Source organism: Achroia grisella, unplaced genomic scaffold (genome assembly GCF_030625045.1).
Source record: "Achroia grisella isolate CSIRO2021 unplaced genomic scaffold, CSIRO_AGI_Agris_v1 utg676, whole genome shotgun sequence".
NCBI classification, from domain to species: Eukaryota; Metazoa; Arthropoda; class Insecta; order Lepidoptera; family Pyralidae; genus Achroia; species Achroia grisella.
The window spans coordinates 1,352,657-1,374,253 of NW_026712992.1; the positions used below are offsets into that span (position 1 = coordinate 1,352,657).

Here is a 21,597-nt window from a genome sequence, read left to right on the forward strand (position 1 = left end):
CAATAAATAGTTCGGAAACTCAAAGTGCAACTTAAAAGCACTGAATATTTTGGTGTCAGTCATGCTAATACTAGCGGAATTAAAATACAAATACATGAAGTATTGAACTGTATTAGACTATAAATTATTTCATATAAAAAAACTTGGGTTTTGTTCAGTTCTCCCTAGGTATCCAAGAACCGCCTGTTAATTCATGTTGTCACTAATTTAAAGAGTATTATTCATCTACACTGCCTCTAGTCACCCGACTCTCACTGTTGATTTGTATAAATATATATATTGTGTATGAAATATGTGTATTTATTAATATTATCACAAATAAGATAATATTACATAATATTACGCTCTATATGTATTTAATCACATTCAAAATTATCTTTTATACTTAAATTTCAAATATTAATAATGCACCATCCACATGCATCTCTGTTTGCCCAATGGTTGAGAAAGTGAAGAAACTGGAAGGTTTTAAAGCCGCCTTGTGCACCTTTATTTCTGTATTAAGTTTTAATAAATAAATAAATTAAAGCAGAATAGTATATTTAATGACCACGAGATTACATTAAATAATATTCATTTAGCATAATATAGCAAAGGAATGACTACAATGGAAATTTCAAATAGCGAATAGTTTAATTATATTTTATGAATATTGATTTGCAAGTAAATAATCAATATCCACCACGGAGACGCAGCACCAAGTGCAAAGTAGATTCTTTTTGTATGTTATAATCAGAAAGAGTGCGTCCGTCTTCAAGCTGTTTACCAGCGAAAATAAGTCGCTGTTGGTCAGGAGGAATTCCCTCCTTGTCTTGGATTTTAGCCTTTACATTTTCTATAGTGTCAGATGGTTCAACTTCCAATGTTATAGTTTTTCCAGTCAAAGTTTTAACAAAGATCTGCATACCGCCTCGTAAACGCAAGACTAAATGCAATGTGGACTCTTTTTGAATATTGTAATCAGAGAGAGTACGTCCATCCTCTAACTGTTTACCAGCAAAAATTAAACGCTGCTGATCTGGAGGTATGCCCTCCTTGTCTTGAATCTTAGCCTTAACATTCTCAATGGTATCAGATGGCTCTACTTCAAGAGTAATAGTTTTGCCTGTAAGTGTTTTCACAAAAATTTGCATGCCACCACGAAGTCTGAGTACAAGGTGAAGGGTGGACTCCTTCTGAATATTATAATCAGATAAAGTACGGCCATCATCCAACTGTTTACCAGCAAAGATCAAACGCTGTTGGTCTGGTGGAATGCCCTCTTTATCTTGAATCTTGGTCTTGACATTTTCTATTGTGTCAGAGGGTTCGACTTCGAGAGTAATAGTTTTTCCAGTCAGTGTTTTCACGAAAATCTGCATGCCACCACGAAGACGGAGGACAAGGTGAAGGGTGGATTCTTTCTGAATATTGTAGTCAGACAGTGTACGGCCATCTTCCAGCTGTTTACCAGCAAAGATCAAACGCTGCTGGTCGGGAGGAATGCCTTCTTTGTCTTGAATCTTTGCCTTCACATTTTCAATTGTGTCAGAAGGTTCAACTTCCAAAGTAATTGTTTTACCCGTAAGTGTTTTTACAAAGATTTGCATGCCACCACGAAGACGCAATACAAGGTGGAGGGTGGATTCTTTCTGGATGTTATAGTCTGAGAGTGTGCGGCCATCCTCCAACTGTTTACCAGCAAAGATCAAACGCTGCTGGTCTGGAGGGATGCCCTCCTTGTCTTGAATCTTGGCCTTGACATTTTCAATTGTATCAGAGGCTTCCACCTCTAAAGTGATAGTTTTGCCAGTAAGTGTCTTTACAAAGATCTGCATGCCACCACGTAGACGGAGGACAAGGTGAAGAGTGGATTCCTTCTGGATGTTATAGTCGGATAGGGTGCGGCCATCTTCCAGTTGTTTACCAGCAAAGATCAAACGCTGCTGGTCGGGAGGGATGCCCTCTTTGTCTTGAATCTTGGCCTTGACATTTTCAATTGTGTCCGAAGGTTCCACTTCTAAAGTGATAGTTTTACCCGTGAGTGTTTTAACAAAGATCTGCATGCCACCACGGAGACGCAATACCAAGTGAAGAGTAGATTCCTTTTGAATATTGTAGTCAGACAGAGTGCGACCATCTTCTAATTGCTTTCCAGCAAAGATCAGTCGTTGCTGATCTGGGGGAATACCTTCTTTATCTTGAATTTTTGCTTTTACATTTTCGATGGTATCCGATGGTTCGACTTCTAATGTAATGGTTTTACCCGTTAAGGTCTTAACGAAGATCTGCATTTTGTAGTCTGTAATAATAAGATATTATTTGTAGATAAAGAAAACTAGAAATTTTGATAAGTAGACAATGGAATTTGCAGAACCGAGAAAAACAAAGAACTTGTTTGTAAGTATCAAAATGGCGTCGGCCATGAAATGGAAAATGACAAATCATTCAAACTGCGTAGTTAACATGTACCGTAAAAAGTTAGCATTAAGGAATAAATAACTCACCAGTGTTTTCAACAGAAGTAATTAGTGTTGATTAACTGGCTTAAAATTTTAGGATTAAATTAAACAAAGAACTGCACAAAAACGATTTACTGAAATAGTAGATACAATATTCCAACAACGAACGACGCAAGCGAATGCGAATCACACACAGTCGCACACAGTCGATTCTGTAATTGAAATATTGATTGTTGTTGTTGTTTTAAAATTCGTCCAATTAGAAATGGCGAAGAGCATTGCCTATACTGCCTAGTCAGTAGTCACATTAATCTTCAGTACATAAACCAATTTATATCTTTCGTAGAATATCCGAGCTATTCTTGACTGCTTCAATCAAGTTATTTCTTAAGTAGGATGTCCTAAATAATTTTCTTCAGTAATCCATAATTTCTGTGAATCGAATGTAATGCATAGAACTCTACTACTAAAGAAAATTTAGTGGTTGATTTGTATAACAGCTCAGTTTTACTTTCCAACTTCATACATTATCATATTTATAATACATGCCTTATTTCAGAGTATTAGGACTATAAGGTAACAGTTTTTTTATTAATTCTTGATAATCCCTTTAGTAATGAAAATGTATTAGAGGGACCGGACGTACGGAAATATGTACATCACTAATATTTTTTGCACAGCTGCCTGTTACGAAAAATATTTCTAAGGTTGGCAACCCAGTTGGGGGCGTATTCACTAGGGTTCTGGTACATTGGTGCCTATATAATAAAATAAATATTTTAGTTTATAGTATTATTAATTAAATTGTATAGTGTGTGTAATCAATTAATTTAAATTATGATAAGAATTTTATTATAGGCTGTTTGTATTACTATCCACAACATTAGCTTCCTTCCCTGTAGGATCTAATATAATATTTTTTGTTTAAGTTGTAAACACGGCAGTGAATACTTGTTTTTCTACTAGAATTTTAGTGTTATTATGAGTCATGGGGTTTGAATCATTATTCCAATTGATCTGATATTACATTTACTCAATAATTGTGTGAAATGGCTGATTTGATTCGTGGGATGGGGGCCCCAATTGGACCCCCAGTAAAGGATAAGTTGGGATCGCCTTCCACTGAGTCCGAAGAAGGAGGTGCTGATTTAGCGGAACTTGCTGCAGATCTTGAATTGGATGAGGCTGATGGACCTAGTACTAACGGTCATTACTTTTATTTATTGTATTTTCCTTCTATAGTATAAATAGTCTAATAATAAGTTTCATAATTGAATTTTTAAAAACTACTGTACTTTAGAAATTTGTGTTAGTTTATTTCTCTGTTTATCCTGTTAAATATGCATAATATAAATATGTATCATATAAATAGAACTTGCTTCCATTATATAGAAACAAGCATTTCTTTATTGTACAAATTCAAGCCCAAATAATATTAATCACTTGACTGTCTTGAGTAGATTCCTATTTAATCAAATTAATGTGATATTATCATTTAATTAGGTTCTATTATATATATGTAACAAATGAATCAATCTACATTTGGGTAACCCAGAACAGTTGATTAGCCAAAAGTTTTATGAACTTGTATATGAATTGTCTATAGACCATTAAAGTTTTGGCACTGGAATTTTGGTACCGCCTATGCTAATGGTGTATTCTATCAGGGCATTAGTGAAGTGTAAAATACAGAGGTTGAAGTATATTTTGGTGAGCTCACTATAATAGAAACATATGATATATTTATTGCAATGTGGTCATTAATACAACAATCCCCTCCCTTAAAACAGATAGGTAACTATTTAGTCCAGTGTAACTGTTATCACTTTCTAAGAGCAATATTATTATAAGTGTAGAAATGCTGTACTCATCAATATCAGACTTATTTAAACAGGTTTTATTTACCATACAATACAAGAAATAAATAAAGAGTAATAAATTTGATTTTGAAGAGTAAGAGAATAAAGAATAATAAAATATTCAAATAATAACTTTTGAATTTGTCTAAATACAATATTTTTTTACCTTTTAAATTTTGTATTGAAGACTACAATATCTTTATACATTTCATCAGGTGAACGCCAAGCAGTGCTTGCACCTCCAGAAACTGAGTGGTATCATGGCAGATTGGATAGATACACCTCTGAGGAAAGACTGTGGGCTGCTGGAAAGCTTGGTAGCTACTTAGGTATGTAGATTGTTTTTCTATTACTTTATAAATCTATGTATTTATATCAGTTGTCTAGTACACATAACAAAGCTCTGCTTACCTTAGGACTAGATGATGGTTTGTGAATTGCTCAGGGGTATTATTATTATTATATTACATAAAATAAATCCTAGAGTATTGTTATACACATAAGCACATTACTTGGGTAAGTTACAGTGGGTTGAAATATAAATATTATTTTGTTTCATTCACACATTGTGCTGATATAATCATTTAACAGGAAATGTTCAGAAATACTTAAGTTTTGCTTGATGCATCCATCATATTAGACCACATTTTTAATATTATAATTGATAGTCATATATTTTATTTGCAATCTTCATAAAAAATAACTTCAACTCTATATTCTATAGCATGGGAACATTAATTTGTAAAATTCTATTATAAAAGCTACTATATTGACTGATATATTTAGAGATAATTTTATATATCTAAATCACTTAATTTAGGTAATTATTTTATAATTTTACACCATTTTATAACATCTGTCCTTTTCATAAAAATGTTGAGTCACACAACATTTTTATGAAAGGGAATTTATATGGTTGTATATTATTTAGTATATTTACTCTTACAAGTTAGGTATTTTGACAATTTTTCTTGTAAGAAATGTTATCTGCATGTAATTTCTTCTTTACACATTTTTTTGGTTGTATAAAGTAACTATAAATTACAAAATATTATTTATTGCTGAAAGTTGTAACTTGCAAGACAATACTTAATTACTTAGTAGGCCTACTTTTCCCATGCTTCTAATGGATGTTTGTTGTAATTGTGTACTGGAAAGTGAGAATTTCCACATTGTTGATAAAATTAGTAATTGAAGTGATAAGATATAGAAAGTAGTTTGTATTTGTAAACTTTGTGACTACTTTTCTTTTGTTTTTATGCATATAAAGGAAAACTGACATACATATCTACTTTCGTTGTCTTTATCTAATCTGTATGTAATTAGGCTTGTAATTAAAAACATATTGTAATATGTTTTTTTTATTAGTAATAAGGAAATTACTATTAGTGGGGTATAATAACTAGGTATCCAGAGACTGGATTATGTAATGCAGTTGCTATTAATGCTGCATACTACTAGGCAGACTCAATTCATAACAGTTCAAATAGACTTCCAACAAAAAAGCAATTTGCATATATTGTATTTGTTTTTTTTATTAAGAAATATGTGTATTAATAGTAAGTTAGTTACTATGTAGCTGTTGCATTTTGCATAGCATTACATTATCGCACATGGCGAAAACTATTGCTTATAGGCATATTATTATATTGCTTATTAAAATAATGATGTTGAATTTAAAATAATTATTAAATGTTATGTGTACAAAGTTATCTTTTATTTTTAGTACGAGAAAGCGACAGAAAACCGGGCTCATATGTACTCAGTTATTTGGGCCGCACTGGGATGAACCACTTCAGGTAGTTATCATTTAAAATTTCTATTCTCTTAATCATTCAACGTCACGATCCATTAGGATGTTCTTTTAAATTTATGTCTACCCATCTTTGCTAATTGATACGCGTGACGAGACGCTTATACTCAGCTAATAATCTGCATTTGCGAGTCCAAAGGTTAACACTTCCAACTATCATGAATCCGTTCGTCTCCTTCCAAAGGAATGCGCGAGTTCCCAAGACCTCAGGTACTAAGAATGAAACTTGACAAGATCTGATACAAGTCAATATATGAGTATTTTGAGGACAAAATTGTTAGGACTCGTGGTTTCTCTGCTAGAAATTTAATCATGTTACATTGACTTTCGCGCTAAAATTATTCATGGTTAATTTCTAGTGAATTTACCGCGATGATATTGAATTTACATGGTTCATAATCTACCAATTCAACCACTAAAATGACCTTTATAGATAAATATTAATGAATTGTCATAACATTATTAATAATTGTTTGGTTCTTAGAATAACAGCAGTATGTGGCGACTACTATATTGGCGGTCGACAGTTTGATTCTCTGCCCGAATTGGTCGGCTTCTATAGTCATTGTTCGGATTTGTTGAAGAGAGAGCGACTTGTCGAACCTGTGGCACCCCCTGAACCAGTGAATGATAAAAAGGTATGTTAATATTATAACTGTAGCTTTTTTAAGTGATTAGAATGGTAGATAAGCTGTCTGCCCACAGATAGATAAGTAGTCTGATGGTAAGTGGTACCATCGCCTATGTACATGAACAACACCACGGACTTCATATCTTCATGTGGCGACCATTTCCGCTTCAATAATTCAGCCATTCCAGAGGACTAACATGTCACGGTAGTTAAAGTATAGACTTCTTTAAAAGTCGACATGGCAGTGAGTTTTTCAAACGAATCACTGCTTACAAAGTAAGTTGCTCGTCTGAAGAAATAGGTGAGACAGAGGTACATACGCAGAGGATTTTATACAAAGTCCAGGCTGTTTCCAATTCCTAATACCGATTAAATATATTTTTTTCAATAATAACAGTATTAATTTTATTGCAGAGAGTTGTAGCGATACTGCCGTATACTAAAATGCCCGATACGGATGAGCTTACTTTCCAAAAGGGGGATATATTTTTTGTTCACAATGACATGGGAGACGGTTGGCTGTGGGTGACGGCGCACAGGTGAGTTATCTATTATTTATCTATCTGTAATCTATTCTCTCTATCTCTTATCTATATGTATATTTTTTATGTATCCAAATTTGTTCTACGGTAGTTGTCTCTATAACGATATCGAAGGTACTAAATTCCTAAACATAATAAATTAGCAATCCCACACCACATTAGATTAGACCTTATACTTATTCAATAAAGTATTTTATAATATCACATTTCTATAACGTTTTACCGTACTACAGCCTGAGACTTCTATAAAAGTACTGTTTTTATGCCACAGTATCCATAAAGCTGGAAAAGATTTCTTTAACTTTGGCATCATGCACGTGACTTCTATAGCATTGTAGGTAGACTGTGGTAATTACATACCATTAATAATAATAATAATAGCCCTGGACAATTCACATAACGCCATCTAATCCCAAGTTAAGCAGAGCTTGTGTTATGGATATTAGACAAGTGATATAAATAATTCGATAAATTCTTTTGTGTGTACATATATAATATAAGTACCTAGGAGTCACCTAGATCGACCAAAAATCATAGTCATAAATACAAATGTTTGTACCGGGCGAAGAATCGCACCAGCGCCCATCGTAAGTGAAGCGGTGTGCTAAACCGCAAGACTACACAGGTCGTCAATCATTACATATACCGGGTGCCTCATTAATGATATAAATAAAGTATAATAACAAGTATTTGTATTGCAGCAATATTATTATAGCACTTTTAACGATAACGTTTGAATTTATTCAAGGCAATCACTCTTTTCCTGTCGGTATTAACATTAGATTTCACTATTGCATTTATAATAATTGTACCTATCTGTTAAAATCTCGCCTTGACTTCAAACTCCTTCCGTTATAATATGGTCATATTATTACGAGTTTAATATAAGTAGGTAATTAATTTATATTATACTTTAGCACACATTTCACAGCTTACCTACGTTACCTTTTGAGTTATAATTTGAAGTTAGATCACTCTAAATATGGTTTTATTAATACGACATACATCATCACATGCTAAGTATAGCGTAAATGCAGATTGATAATAAAATTTATCGTTATACTAATTATAAACTACACTCGCAAGCAAAAGTATGGAATGGAATACTAGTTAAGAATAATAAAAATGGTCCCATTTGAAGGTTAAACTATTAACTTTAAATGTTTATTATTCTTAACTTGTTATTAAGTATTCAAGATCGCGCGGAATCCATTCCAACTAAGTCATTCCATACTTTTACTTGCGAGTGTAACAGTATAATATCTGTTTGTAAGTGAATGAATACTACTGGCTTAATATTATTGCATTTATTTCCATAATAAATATTATTATACCGATATTCGGATTACGGACACTGATTAGACTATTTCCTTTCGAGATAAATGATAGCATATGTTGGTGGTCATCATATACTCCCAAATATGAATTTAAAAATGATTCTGTATTAATGTAAACGTGTAGAAACTCATTTGAAAATAATAAGACCTGAGTTGTATGTCAGTTCTTTTCAGCTCAAAAGCACTCCGAACTGAGTGTAGATGACATATCATGATTTGATTTGATATGGTGTGATTGTATGTTGGAATTACTTAGCTTACCATACATATGTATCAATAAAAGCAATTCTATTAGGGGAAAAATTAGGCTCCTTGCCAACATATAATTATGATTGGATTTTAATAAATGTTTTTGTTTTTACACAGACATAGTTGTTTCTGTACTATAATCTTATCGTTTGTTATCAGTCATCGAATGAAATGTGGTATCCGTCGCAAGTTTGAATAATTAAACAATGATATGAACTACATACTTCTATTTCGGGAAATTATCTTATTTCGAAAGGTCAATGGAATCTATTGAGAGCGAGGTGGCTTAGGTTTACTATCTCGACTTAGATCCAAATCTCTTCTAGATATTTTTTACTCTCGGGACGAAAACAATATTTTGTCTATTTATATTGTTGACTTTTGAGCAAAATTTTCCCTTCCTTCCCCATCTGAAAGACAGAGGCATTATCAATTATCAGCATCGAGGTGAATACAACACTTGATACAATATTTCAATCCAACATGACTGGGAGCCTATTGCCGTCGTTTCTGTGATTAATTATCAAATATATAATTATTGATCATATTTAAGTTGATTTCAATAAAGAATTTTCTATTGTATTGTAATGAAGCTGCTGATTTATTAATTTACAAATTAAAGAAGTTAGACAAGAGTATAGGTGTAAGAAATTGAATTCTTATGTTCTAACAATTTTTGTTCAGGACGGGGGAGCAAGGAATGATCTTCAGGGAGTTAGTCGAAGATCTTGACCCATCAATCGATCCGAACACAGTGTTTTCGTGGTTTCATCCAAATTGCACTAAGAGTGAAGCTGTCGATATGCTAGTCAAAGCTGGTCCAGGCAGTTTCCTTGTAAGACCTTCGGATAACTCTCCCGGAGACTACTCCCTATTCTTCCATATTAATAACCAGATACAAAGATTCAGAATAGAAAAGAAAGGCGTCAGGTACCTTATGGGAGGGAGGACGTTTGAATGTTTGGATGCTGTTATAAATAGATACAGGAAGGAACAGATCGTTGAAGGGCACACTCTCGGACAACCTGTAAGTTTCTTAGTATTGTATTACATATAGTAAGTAACATTTATTAGTAAGTTGACATTTCAATATATCGTTACATATCAGCTTTATTATAATAAAATGCGCCTTTCCTTTTATAGCTGATACGCAATAATAAGCAATATGACCAAATGTACAGCTTTGTAGGTGCGATAACGTGTTCTAAATGTTAATAATAATTCCTTATTTTCACATATTTTATACAATTAATTAGGAAGTCCCTAAGTTCTAAGATAGGTATAGAAAATATATGTGTTTCAAAAGTCCATGTCATCTTCCATATATACTTGTGAGAGAAATAATTAGGATATTTTAATAAATGGAACATTAGGTATATGATACACATATATTTCATGTGAAATTTTCTATTTCACATGAAATGTATGTGTTACCTCAGTAAGCTATATGGAGAAGAAAAGATGAGAGGCAGAGAGAGAGCTTCAAGATGTTACTTCCAATAGGTGTTGTGTGTGTTTGTATATATTGGACATAGACCTTCAAGGTCTTCCACTGTCATCAATGCTCTGTTTTAGTTCGAATTCACTCGAAGCCATACATTTTCGGTCCTACTCATTGGGAAGGCTTGATTGATCACAAAAAATTCTCGGAAACAATATAAGTGAATGCTTATAGGCATTTAGAGTTGTAACTGAAAGTACTAAGCTGGTACGCCTGTATTGTATATATTTTTTTATTTTATTAATAGCTTATAGCGGAGGGTCATCATATAGAACCGCAACAAAACACAACCGGGGCAGCTGCCGAGAAAATTTACGCGACATTACGCGAGTGCAGAGATCAAATAGGTCTCAAGAAGATGAAGGGTATAAAGCATCAAGGCTATTTGAATAAGAAATCCGACAAAGCAGCAAAGAAATGGAAAGCTCTTTACTTTGTTCTGCTGCAAGAGGGGACTGATACACATTTGTATTTTTATGATTCACCAAAAAGAACCAAACCCAAGGGATTGATCGATCTCTCTTGCGCTTATCTCTACCAGGTAGGGTTTTAACTTAATAAGATATCTAAATATTTCCTAATTAAAATTTCTTATTATAGTCTATGCAGTTATAAAGTTATATGTTCTTTTTCTACATATTTAATTGGAATTTAAACGAGTTTATCAATTTTCATCCAATTTCAAGTGTTAGTAACTGTTAGTAGATAGGGGTAAACGTTTTATTTTTAGATTTATATAATTTTACTTCCCTGAGTAACGTAGCAGACATACCGAGTAAAACAGTTTATGATAATAATTTTAATGCGACGTTGTGACGCAGCACAGTCGGTGAGAATCTATTTGTAGTCTAGATTGCCTTTGTCCTGTTGTATCGTCTAATTAATTGTACGAAATTTATAATACTGTCTAGATTGTCTTTGTCTTGTAACGGTACACATTAATTTTTTGTGTGATATCAAAGATATCATCGTAATCATTTTGCAATGTTTTAGGTCCATGAGTCGCTGTGGGACCGTGAGTTCTGTTTCCAACTAGTGGAGCGTGCCTTACCGTGCCTGTCGACGCACACGTTCCTCTCCGCCAACTCCGCTCCCGAGGAGCGCGCCTGGCTCGACGCGCTGCGACCTCTATGCGTGCCGCAGCAGGCGAGACATCAATGCAAGGTATACTATACTATGCTATAGGTACATGAAGGCGATAACAATGACATTTGGATTGATACAAAAAATAAAAAAATTGACATTTTTACTATATGATTTTAAGCTGCAATTGTCCCGTACACACATACATACGTACGTGCATATCTACATATGTGTATACCGCAGTGTATCGATGTATATGCACGGCATGCCAAAAACGACACCAACTGTGGGGATAATATAAATATTAGTAATGTATGATTCCTTTAGTGGTGGATTATCGAGGGTGTTTTGTCATACGCTTGAAATAGACTTGTATGTGTGTCAGGTGGCGCGCGTGGTGTGGCTGCGCGCGCTGCGCGTGCGGTGCCTGACGGCGCACCGGCTACCCGCGCGCCTCGCGCCGCGCCCCCACCTGCGGCTCGCGCTCGGCGCCGCGCCCGTCGCGCGCACCCGCCCGCGGCCCTCGCCCGACCCGCACTGGGACGACGAGTTCGTGTTCGAGTAAGTCTCCCGCCCGCGGCCCTCGCCCGACCCGCACTGGGACGACGAGTTCGTGTTCGAGTAAGTCTCCCGCCCGCGGCCCTCGCCCGACCCGCACTGGGACGACGAGTTCGTGTTCGAGTAAGTCTCCCGCCCGCGCGCCTCGCGCCGCGCCCCCACCTGCGGCTCGCGCTCGGCGCCGCGCCCGTCGCGCGCACCCGCCCGCGGCCCTCGCCCGACCCGCACTGGGACGACGAGTTCGTGTTCGAGTAAGTCTCCCGCCCGCGGCCCTCGCCCGACCCGCACTGGGACGACGAGTTCGTGTTCGAGTAAGTCTCCCGCCCGCGGCCTTCGCCCGACCCGCACTGGGACGACGAGTTCGTGTTCGAGTAAGTCTCCCGCCCGGGGCGCCGCGGCCACTAGTGTACTGTCTCACCTCGTACATTCATCGAATAGGGCATTCGTTTAAGATAAAATTCGCCATACCGTGATATTACAGGTCCAGAGGCTACGGTAACTGTTTCCCATTAGACCGGTATACAGTTTAAGTTAATAATAAGATTATAGTTATTATTTTAAACATCAGCAGTTATTTCCCAAAAATTTTAATGCTTATAATTTTGTTTCAGTGATGTGCCTCCTGATGTGACTTCGTTCACCATTACTGTTCATAATACTGGGAAGAGAGGTAAAGAATCTGAGGTGAGTAACTATTTCATATAATATGTGTATATGTGGTAAATATAAAACACTTACAACACACCATATAATAGGAATATTAACCCAAATTATAACAATTCTATATTATTGTATATTGTGGTAATAATCAAATAAAATAGTATCCAATGAAGTATATAATACGAAGATTTATTCCGTAATTTTTTAACAATTTTAATTTGTCGTTATTCATAGGTTGCAGAGTTGACTATAGAACTGGCAAATCTTGCTAACGGCGAAGAGACTGAAGAGTGGTACCCACTTGCGGGTATGACACCTATAGGAGAGTGGGGTTCTTTAAGACTTCGTATTAGGTAATTCACAATAAATTTTGTCTATCTTTTTACATTAACAATTTGTAACTTTTTTTATGAATTTTATTTACTGTTGCTAGGTATATGCAAGAGTTAGTGATGCCTCGTGAAGAATACAATCCACTCCGTCAGCTCCTATTAGAACCTGGACTACCTGCGGTTAAAGCCTTGGCAGATCTATGTCGCACCGATAGACAACCTCTGGCGACTTGTAAGTTCGTTAGACATTATTATTTCTGTAAAGGATACAAATTAATATAGTCAATAATATTGCATTGTATTAGAGTCTGGTGCTCCATTTTTGTAATGTTAATTATACAGCTATTTTAAGTTGGATTTCGTCGAGGTAGACCGAACTAAGGCTCCAAACAGCCTCTGAATTAAATGTTTATACCATTGTGTATAAGATTTATTATTGTAAATATGGTAATATAATACTGTTGCGTGCTCACGACAGCGATCCTGCACGCGTTCGCCGAGTGCGGGCGCGGTGCGGAGCTGTCGCGGGAGTTGGCGGCCGCAGAGCTAGCGCGCGAGCCCGACCACCGCGCACTGTTCCGCGCCGCCTCGCTCGCCACCGCCGTGCTCGACCAGTTCATGCACGCGCAGTGCAAGCCCTTCCTGCAGGTACGTCCGCCTGCAGCCGTACTGTAGCGAGCCCGACCACCGCGCACTGTTCCGCGCCGCCTCGCTCGCCACCGCCGTGCTCGACCAGTTCATGCACGCGCAGTGCAAGCCCTTCCTGCAGGTACGTCCGCCTGCAGCCGTACTGTAGCGAGCCCGACCACCGCGCACTGTTCCGCGCCGCCTCGCTCGCCACCGCCGTGCTCGACCAGTTCATGCACGCGCAGTGCAAGCCCTTCCTGCAGGTATGTCCGCCTGCAGCCGTACTGTAGCGAGCCCGACCGCCGCGCACTGTTCCGCGCCGCCTCGCTCGCCACCGCCGTGCTCGACCAGTTCATGCACGCGCAGTGCAAGCCCTTCCTGCAGGTACGTCCGCCTGCAGCCGTACTGTAGCGAGCCCGACCACCGCGCACTGTTCCGCGCCGCCTCGCTCGCCACCGCCGTGCTCGACCAGTTCATGCACGCGCAGTGCAAGCCCTTCCTGCAGGTACGTCCGCCTGCAGCCGTACTGTAGCGAGCCCGACCACCGCGCACTGTTCCGCGCCGCCTCGCTCGCCACCGCCGTGCTCGACCAGTTCATGCACGCGCAGTGCAAGCCCTTCCTGCAGGTACGTCCGCCTGCAGCCGTACTGTAGCGAGCCCGACCGCCGCGCGCGTGAACTACAACTTTATAGAGATTATTATATTCTATTACTATTATCACTAAAGCATTCCTAAAAAGCGCTATTTTGAGTAATAAATATTGTTTACGTGTGTCTATGAGATTCTATTGTTTCCATTTCATCACAGGCCGCAATAGCTGAGACTATTCAGAAGCTAATAGACGCAAAGCAGTCTGCCGAACTTAACCCTACGAAAATGGACTCACCTGAGGATGCTTGCAATAATGCTGAGTTTCTGCTAATGATTCTCGATCAGGTAAAATATCACGTTTGTATGTGTACATGTAAAATTTGTTTTATGACTAGAGCCTATATTACGATGTATTTGTAACTAGCAACCGAGCGCAGTATTATCTTGCCGTAACAAAGTTTCAACTAGCACGGGAGGTAGTTTTCTAACTGGTACCTTTAAAAAATTTAGGATACCGTCAACAATAGTTTGTTGTAAAATACGATTTTCCGTTCAGAGTCAAAACACGCGCCGTAGTGTGAGTGTGGACTCATATATTTGTGGTCTCACACATTCTATGTAGAGCGTAATTAAACGAAATTTAGATCCATTAAGTAAATATAGAAACGTATATACGTTCTGGTGCAGATCACGCTGTCGATCTTCACGTCTCCGGAGTCGTGTCCGCGTCCGCTGCGCTACCTGTGCGGCTGCCTGCAGCGCGCCGCCGTCGCCAAGTGGCCCAACGAGCGCTTCGTACGCACGCGCGTCGTCTCCGGTGCGTATCCCTACACCTTACTATACCCCCACGTTTAATTTCACCATTATAATGATACCCTGTTGCAATTGGCACATTTCCAAAGTGGGCGGAGCTTATTTTTGAAATAACGTATTAAAAACCCTGAAGTTTGAAATGCTAAAATAAAAGGAAAATGGTTTAAAGAAGTATAACAGGATATTAAGCTCCCACAGATGAACTCAATCTGTGGCAAATGCAATCTGCAAGATAGTGCAGATTTTTTACTTGCTCTTTATAGATATCAGTGACTTTCTCAATACTTATTGCATTGAATAAATTTTACAGTTAGTCTTCTTTAATGGTAATGGTAATGTTTAATGATTACACTTAAATCACTATGGACCCTGTTATGTGATGCAAACATAAAATTATTGTTATGACAAATTATATTTAGCGTATAATTCTGGATAATCATCATCATCATCAGCCTGTGTCTATCTACTGTTGGACATAGGCCTTTCCCAAAGACTTCCACCATGTGCGCTCTTTCACCTTCCGCATCTATCCACTCCCGGCCACCTTCGTAATGTCGTCGGTCCATCTTGCAGGAGGGCGCCCGGCACTCCGTCGACCCATACGTGGCCTCCACTCCATAAGCTTTTTTTCCCATCTATCATCGCTGACTTTGCTGATATGCCCGGCGTACTGCCACTTCAGCTGAAATACTTTGAAAGCTATGTAGTCTTCTTTGGTCGTCCGTCGAATTTCCTCGTTTCGGATCATTTCCCTTAGAGAATATTCTGAATAATAAACTGAATTAAATATTTTAAAAACAATTTCTCTTATATACCTACCATATTAAAACTTTCATATGTTATTGCATAACATCTAAAGCTGATCGTTGAAATCTAAATGAATTACTATTTAATAAACAGTATTATTCTGTAACCTAGAACAGAGTAGTACTGTCTATTAATACTTGTTTTAGATATTTTATAAATAGGTTCAGGTAAAGCATCTGAATCATCGAAAAAAGACTTGGTTGTATATAGTAGTGGTAATATTGAATGTAATCGTGCAGGGTTCATCTTCCTGCGGCTGATCTGCCCGGCGCTGGTGGAGCCGCGCGCGTTCGGGCTGGTGTCGAGCGCGCCGCCGCCGCACGCGCAGCGCTCGCTGCTGATGGTGGCCAAGTGTCTGCAGAACCTCGCCAACCTCATCGAGTTTGGCGCCAAGGTCACACATCACTTTTTACTACTCAAATGCCTTTATAAAGTTGTTTCCATCTCAAATGTTACGTTTTTTTTCTAAGGCAGTCGCTCCGGAGCGATGGCTGTCTTTTTAATTTTTTTTTGATATGTGGAATAATCTTTATCTTTGGTAACAGTAATGTTAGTTGAACTCTGTTCCATGGGCATTTAACCTCTCATTTGGACTCTTATGCATGTAGAGCCAACACTATTAAAGTAGCTAGCCAAACTCCTATCACGTAGGCAGAAGCCTCGTGGTGTATTTACAGACTTTACGGAGCGACCCAACCGTTCTGAGGACTTGTTTACGTTGTGATGCCACTACTATGTACTACAGGTTTATGTGAGCGGGTATTTGTTCGGCTTTAAAGCAACCCCGACAAAAGGACTGTCTGTAGTACCTATTGTGTACAAGTGTTTGCTAGCAATATGATCAGTAGTCCCAAGAATTAATAAAGGTATTTAAAATTACAGGAGCCGTATATGGAAGTGGTTAATCCATTTATTTTGAAGAATAAGGAACGCATGGTCGTGTTTTTGGACCAGCTGAGTAACGTGCCTGACCCGGGGAATCCGCCGCCTAATACGAACAATAATTTCGACATTGGTAAGTATTATTTCTTTATTGAAGTATTTTTACGTGTAGAAGTATAGACAACAACGATCTGTCGAGACTGTACGCATTTAGGTGTTAATTACTAAAATATAGTCTATGTCGATTCTCGTGATGTAATCTATCTTTACGCTAAATTTAATTAAGATCCATTCAACCATTTCACAAAGAAAAGATAACAAATAGACGCACTCGCTTTTGCATTTTTAATATTAGTATTATTAATACAACTACTTGGTTATAATGTTAATGTAATAAAAATAACCGTTTGTAAATGAAATTTTATTTATTGACACTAAAACTACATGTGGTAATATTTTAAATAGTTGTAACAAATAATTGAGCACATTAATATTTCCTAACAGCTAAAGAACTGGCAACCCTTCATCACATCTGCGTATCGCATCTGACTGAGCTGCAGGCTTTAGCGAAAACTCAACCCGCCATCAGGAAACTGGTTACAGTTACAGAGATGCTCACCAAACACAAGCACAAGTATCTAGAAATGATCAGATAGGATACGCCTACACATAATACAGGTAAACATATGAATTGACCGCTTCGGTGGTGTAGTGGTTCGGCACATCGCTTTACTCACGATAGTCGCAGGTTCGATACAAACAGTTATTCATGAATATTATTGTTCATGATACTCAGACCAATATGTCTGAGTATACAAGTATTTTTATAGCATAGGGGATAGGGAATGCAATCCCGACTCGAAATTGCAAATTCGGGATCCCGCGGGATTAGAAATATCAATCCCGTGGGATCCCGGAATTCTCGGGATCCCGTCTAAATTAAAAAAAAATGTTGAATTCAGATGACTGAAAAAGCTAATAACTGCTTGTTTGTGATAGTGAGGTTAACTAAAATAACATATTACTCGAAAGAAAATAAAAACCTTTATTCTTTAATCTTAACAACTAAATAATAATCAGGTTGTAAGGAAATTAACGTAGGTAAATTAGGTAATCAAAACAATAAGCTTATTTCAAGGGAATTAGTAAAAAGAGTGATTTTGAAAATGACTCCTTAAAAAACAATGGGTATTAATAGTTTCATCTGCTAAACGGCATCTAATGTCCGTTGCAATGTACCCCGCTGCTGAGAATGCCCTCTCCGACTCAACGCTGGTTGGCAACAGCGTGGCGAAGCAATTATATGCAACCTCAATAATCGCCCCCTTGTTCCTCCACACTCAAACAAATCCATTTCTTTTTTAATGGTAGATTCTAATTTGTCTAAGCTCGTGGACGTGGATATACGTGCAAAAGGACTTTTAGAAGCTCGCAGAGTTTCTTCTAATTCCTCTTGAAACGATTTATTAGTTTGTGCAGCACGTAAATTCAAATCTTCTGCAATCATTGAAAGAGGCAAGTCATCTTCGATTAGTACTGCCGTATTAATATCTGCTTGGTTTGGTTCTTTACGATATAATCGTGTGATTATATTTTTTATTTCTTTTCTTATAAGATACTTGCTTGGTAATTGAAAAATCCCGTTGCCTCTCCTTTGCTCCAAGTCCTCTTGATAATTATTCGGATTTTTCAAATATATCAGCACTGCAGTTGCTTTTGTGCGACGCTCGGAGATACGATTATTCATTGAAGAGACTAACTTTTCTGAGAGAGGAGTTTTTAGGTCTTCTAGCTTTCGAACCATGAAACGCAATGTATGTTCTGCACTTACTAAATCTGTATCTCGACGGCACAATACCTCAACAGCCAATTTCACTGGCTGAAATGTATTTTCCAAATCGCTAAGGACCACTGCCGCCCAATCCCGTCAATCTCGAACGGGATCTCGTCATATGATGCGTCGGGATTGATCCCGAAAAATTACACGAGATCTCGCGGGATCGGGATTGCATTCCCTAATAGGGGATAAACGAGCTTGCGGCTCACCTGTTGGTAAGTGATTTGCCGGTTTAAAAAAAAAAACTAACTTATTTCTTGAAGATTTCAATATCGTATTGCGCTGGTATTGATGGCACTGTCACACAGCGCAAGTGTTATTTGCTATCATTGTTGTATAAAGAATGGTTGTAACTTATTGTTTGCGAAGAGATTGGATTGAAATAAAGATTAAATGTTACCGGACTTTGAAACGTTATCTTGTAAACTGCATTCGCAAATCGATCAAGACGTTCCAGAGATTAGCCTGCATAATATAATAAAGTTATAAAAATACTAAAAAATATTTTATTGAGGATTATATAAGCACAACTTCTTAATATATAATTTTTGTTTTATTTTATTATTTTAATTTATACGATTGTTATGTTTCAGGGTAAAAGGTCATAACTGCCCTGGTAGCGGCAGAGAGTAGTCGTCATGTAATGAGTTCGCAACTGTAGGAATAAGAGTAAACCTTTAGTCGTATACGCGTAGTCATTGTTAGCTGTTAGCATTTTGTTGCATTCTGCATTTGGAATAAATTATTTTTGTGCTTCCTCGTGCCAAATATTGCATTTGGGCTTCAATATTCAGCATAAAAAATGCTGGATGTGATATCGGCGTAAACTAATGTAAAGTTGTAAACCCAAAATTGCCTTAAAAGTCTTCTTTTATAATTTCTACTTCTAAAAGTGTAATACAACTTCTTGTGAACATTTTTGAATAAATGTCCCTACATTTATTAATTTAATTAGGGGCAACATAACGTCGCTTAGATTTCATTCAGAGTGTGAAGTATTTTATTTGTAATAGTAGGTATTTTTTATATATAATAGAAGCGTAAATAAATGACAAGTAAAAAATACAACTATTTTATAAAGGATATGATTTAAGTATTTGGCGAAAAATAGAAATATGACTATTGTAAACTTGATTTAGATTTTTAAGTTTAAACCGATACATACCTTTGTATGTTGTTTGAAGATGTTGCCATTCGTTTTTCGGGTGAAATCACAATTTGAATTTAGTACTAAACATCACATTATGTGTTACTGCAACACAATTATTTTATCATAATAAAGTATTAGACTTTAAACAGTAACGTTAGATTATAAATTATACCTTTTATATTTATGTATCAATTAAAATTTATATTAAAGTATTATTACCCTGAGTTAATATTACATTAGTATTTGTAATCCTAGAATATTAGTCATAGATTTAGGTTAACGTTTTGACCATCACTCATAAGACACCAAAAATGTATTAGTGAATGTATGAATGTGATAGCTGACGGTCATAGAATGGTGTTCTTTATAAAAATCCTCTATGGATGTGACAATGCACATACAATTACACAGTGCACCATGACTATAATTATTAATTCTCTGTGATAATTATTAATTATTCCTTCTTGAATAATTGCATTTTTCTGTGATTTTATTAAAAATCTGAATTTATTGTTTAGCTATTTTTATTATTTCATTGGCATTTCATTACTCGTTCTGAATCCCAAATTGTTTCGTTAAGAAAACAGGGTATTTTATTCTATTATTTTACTTTTACTGTAATATTTAAGATCTTCCTCCGTTTCCTCTTGCTCAAATAACGTTTTAATATATGTAGATGGTGGTTTATATTTCTAGTGCCATATAAATTTGTACTTATTTTATTATAATCTACTCGCACTACTCTTATTTAGCTTTATGCATCACAATTTCACAGATTGTGACAAGTATTTCGTGTTGGGCATTATGGTATCTTGATGAGTGGGATTTTGAGATCTTGTTATAATTTCTAAGACTACTAATTTAATATTTTTAAATTTCGTCTTTTTTACAAACTAAAAAGCACATGAAACTTTTTGTATTATGTAAAGTAAATTATTTAATTTATATATTATGTGTAATATGGTTATTATGCGTTAAGGGCTCCTTCACATGTCCCTCATGCGACGTCTCTGTATTCCTTAAATATCGGTATAGCGATATGAATGCAGAAACAGTTGAATATCGTCATAACGCGGTATCATTTATAAGCATTTATAATTCACTTTATTTTTGGCTACAGCGTCGTCGTTACTAACTGTATTATATCTATAAACTTTTGTTAAGTAAATTGTTACTTCACCCTTGGGTAATCAGTTACGAACTGGCTTATAGATTATATAACTGGCTTATATATTATTATATTAGCGGCCTTACTGTACAATATAAGCTGGTACGTAGATTATTAGTGTCAAAGTATTATTTTTATCCTTAGCAGCAAGGTCATAAATTAGCTTTTCAAATAATATAAACCTATAGTTTATTTCCTTGCTGTACATTGCATAATGTATTATTTTTTTCTAATTAAATAATTATTATTGATACCTTAAATTTAATGTCAACACATTTTATTATATTCTTGTGTATTGTTATGTATCATTATATATCGTGTAATATTTAATATATAGTGGAAACATGATACGTATTGGTTAAATAGGTTTGATTACGTCAGCAGATTTAGTTAACCATTTTAAGACACGAGGTTCTGAATAGTTTAGACCGACCGAGACTAGATTTTAACATTGAGAACAAAACCAAGTCAGATTTTCGATATCTGTTTTTTAAATTAATATAAGCAGTCAATAATTTAAATTATAGCTTTATTTGCTTGGGCAAAGCATTTATTTTATAATGTTTACAATACATTTTCTATATTAATCGCAAATTAATCACTGAAATTAATTATGTTTAATCACGAACGCAGTTTTGGTTTCGTTAGTTTTGCAAATTTATTGCCAAAATCGAATCTCGCAATTGACTAAATGGCGAAGTCTGATACTTCAATAT

At 36.4% G+C, this 21,597-nt stretch overlaps 2 protein-coding genes across 2 annotated transcripts; one reads left to right on the forward strand and one right to left on the reverse strand.

Annotated features, from left to right (window-relative positions):
- Positions 1-523: 523 nt before the first annotated feature.
- LOC131850031 (polyubiquitin-C) lies at positions 524-2,662 on the reverse strand. The gene is made up of 2 exons (XM_059200181.1): positions 2,487-2,662; positions 524-2,281 (listed from the first exon to the last, which is right to left on the reverse strand). Exon 2 carries the CDS (start codon positions 2,271-2,273, stop codon positions 672-674), a length of 1,602 nt encoding a protein of 533 aa, XP_059056164.1. The 5' UTR covers positions 2,274-2,281; positions 2,487-2,662; the 3' UTR covers positions 524-671.
- Positions 2,663-3,177: 515 nt separating this feature from the next.
- Positions 3,178-20,230, forward strand: LOC131849993 (ras GTPase-activating protein 1). Its single transcript, XM_059200128.1, has 19 exons — positions 3,178-3,647; positions 4,516-4,629; positions 6,027-6,099; positions 6,598-6,751; positions 7,159-7,283; positions 9,557-9,899; positions 10,621-10,914; positions 11,367-11,537; positions 11,842-12,017; positions 12,626-12,698; positions 12,909-13,027; positions 13,108-13,238; positions 13,485-13,654; positions 14,441-14,569; positions 14,912-15,041; positions 16,084-16,238; positions 16,727-16,859; positions 17,231-17,404; positions 19,157-20,230. The coding sequence occupies exons 1-18, from the start codon at positions 3,491-3,493 to the stop codon at positions 17,380-17,382; spliced, it is 2,799 nt and encodes a 932-aa protein (XP_059056111.1). The 5' UTR covers positions 3,178-3,490; the 3' UTR covers positions 17,383-17,404; positions 19,157-20,230.
- The last annotated feature ends 1,367 nt before the right edge of the window (positions 20,231-21,597 follow it).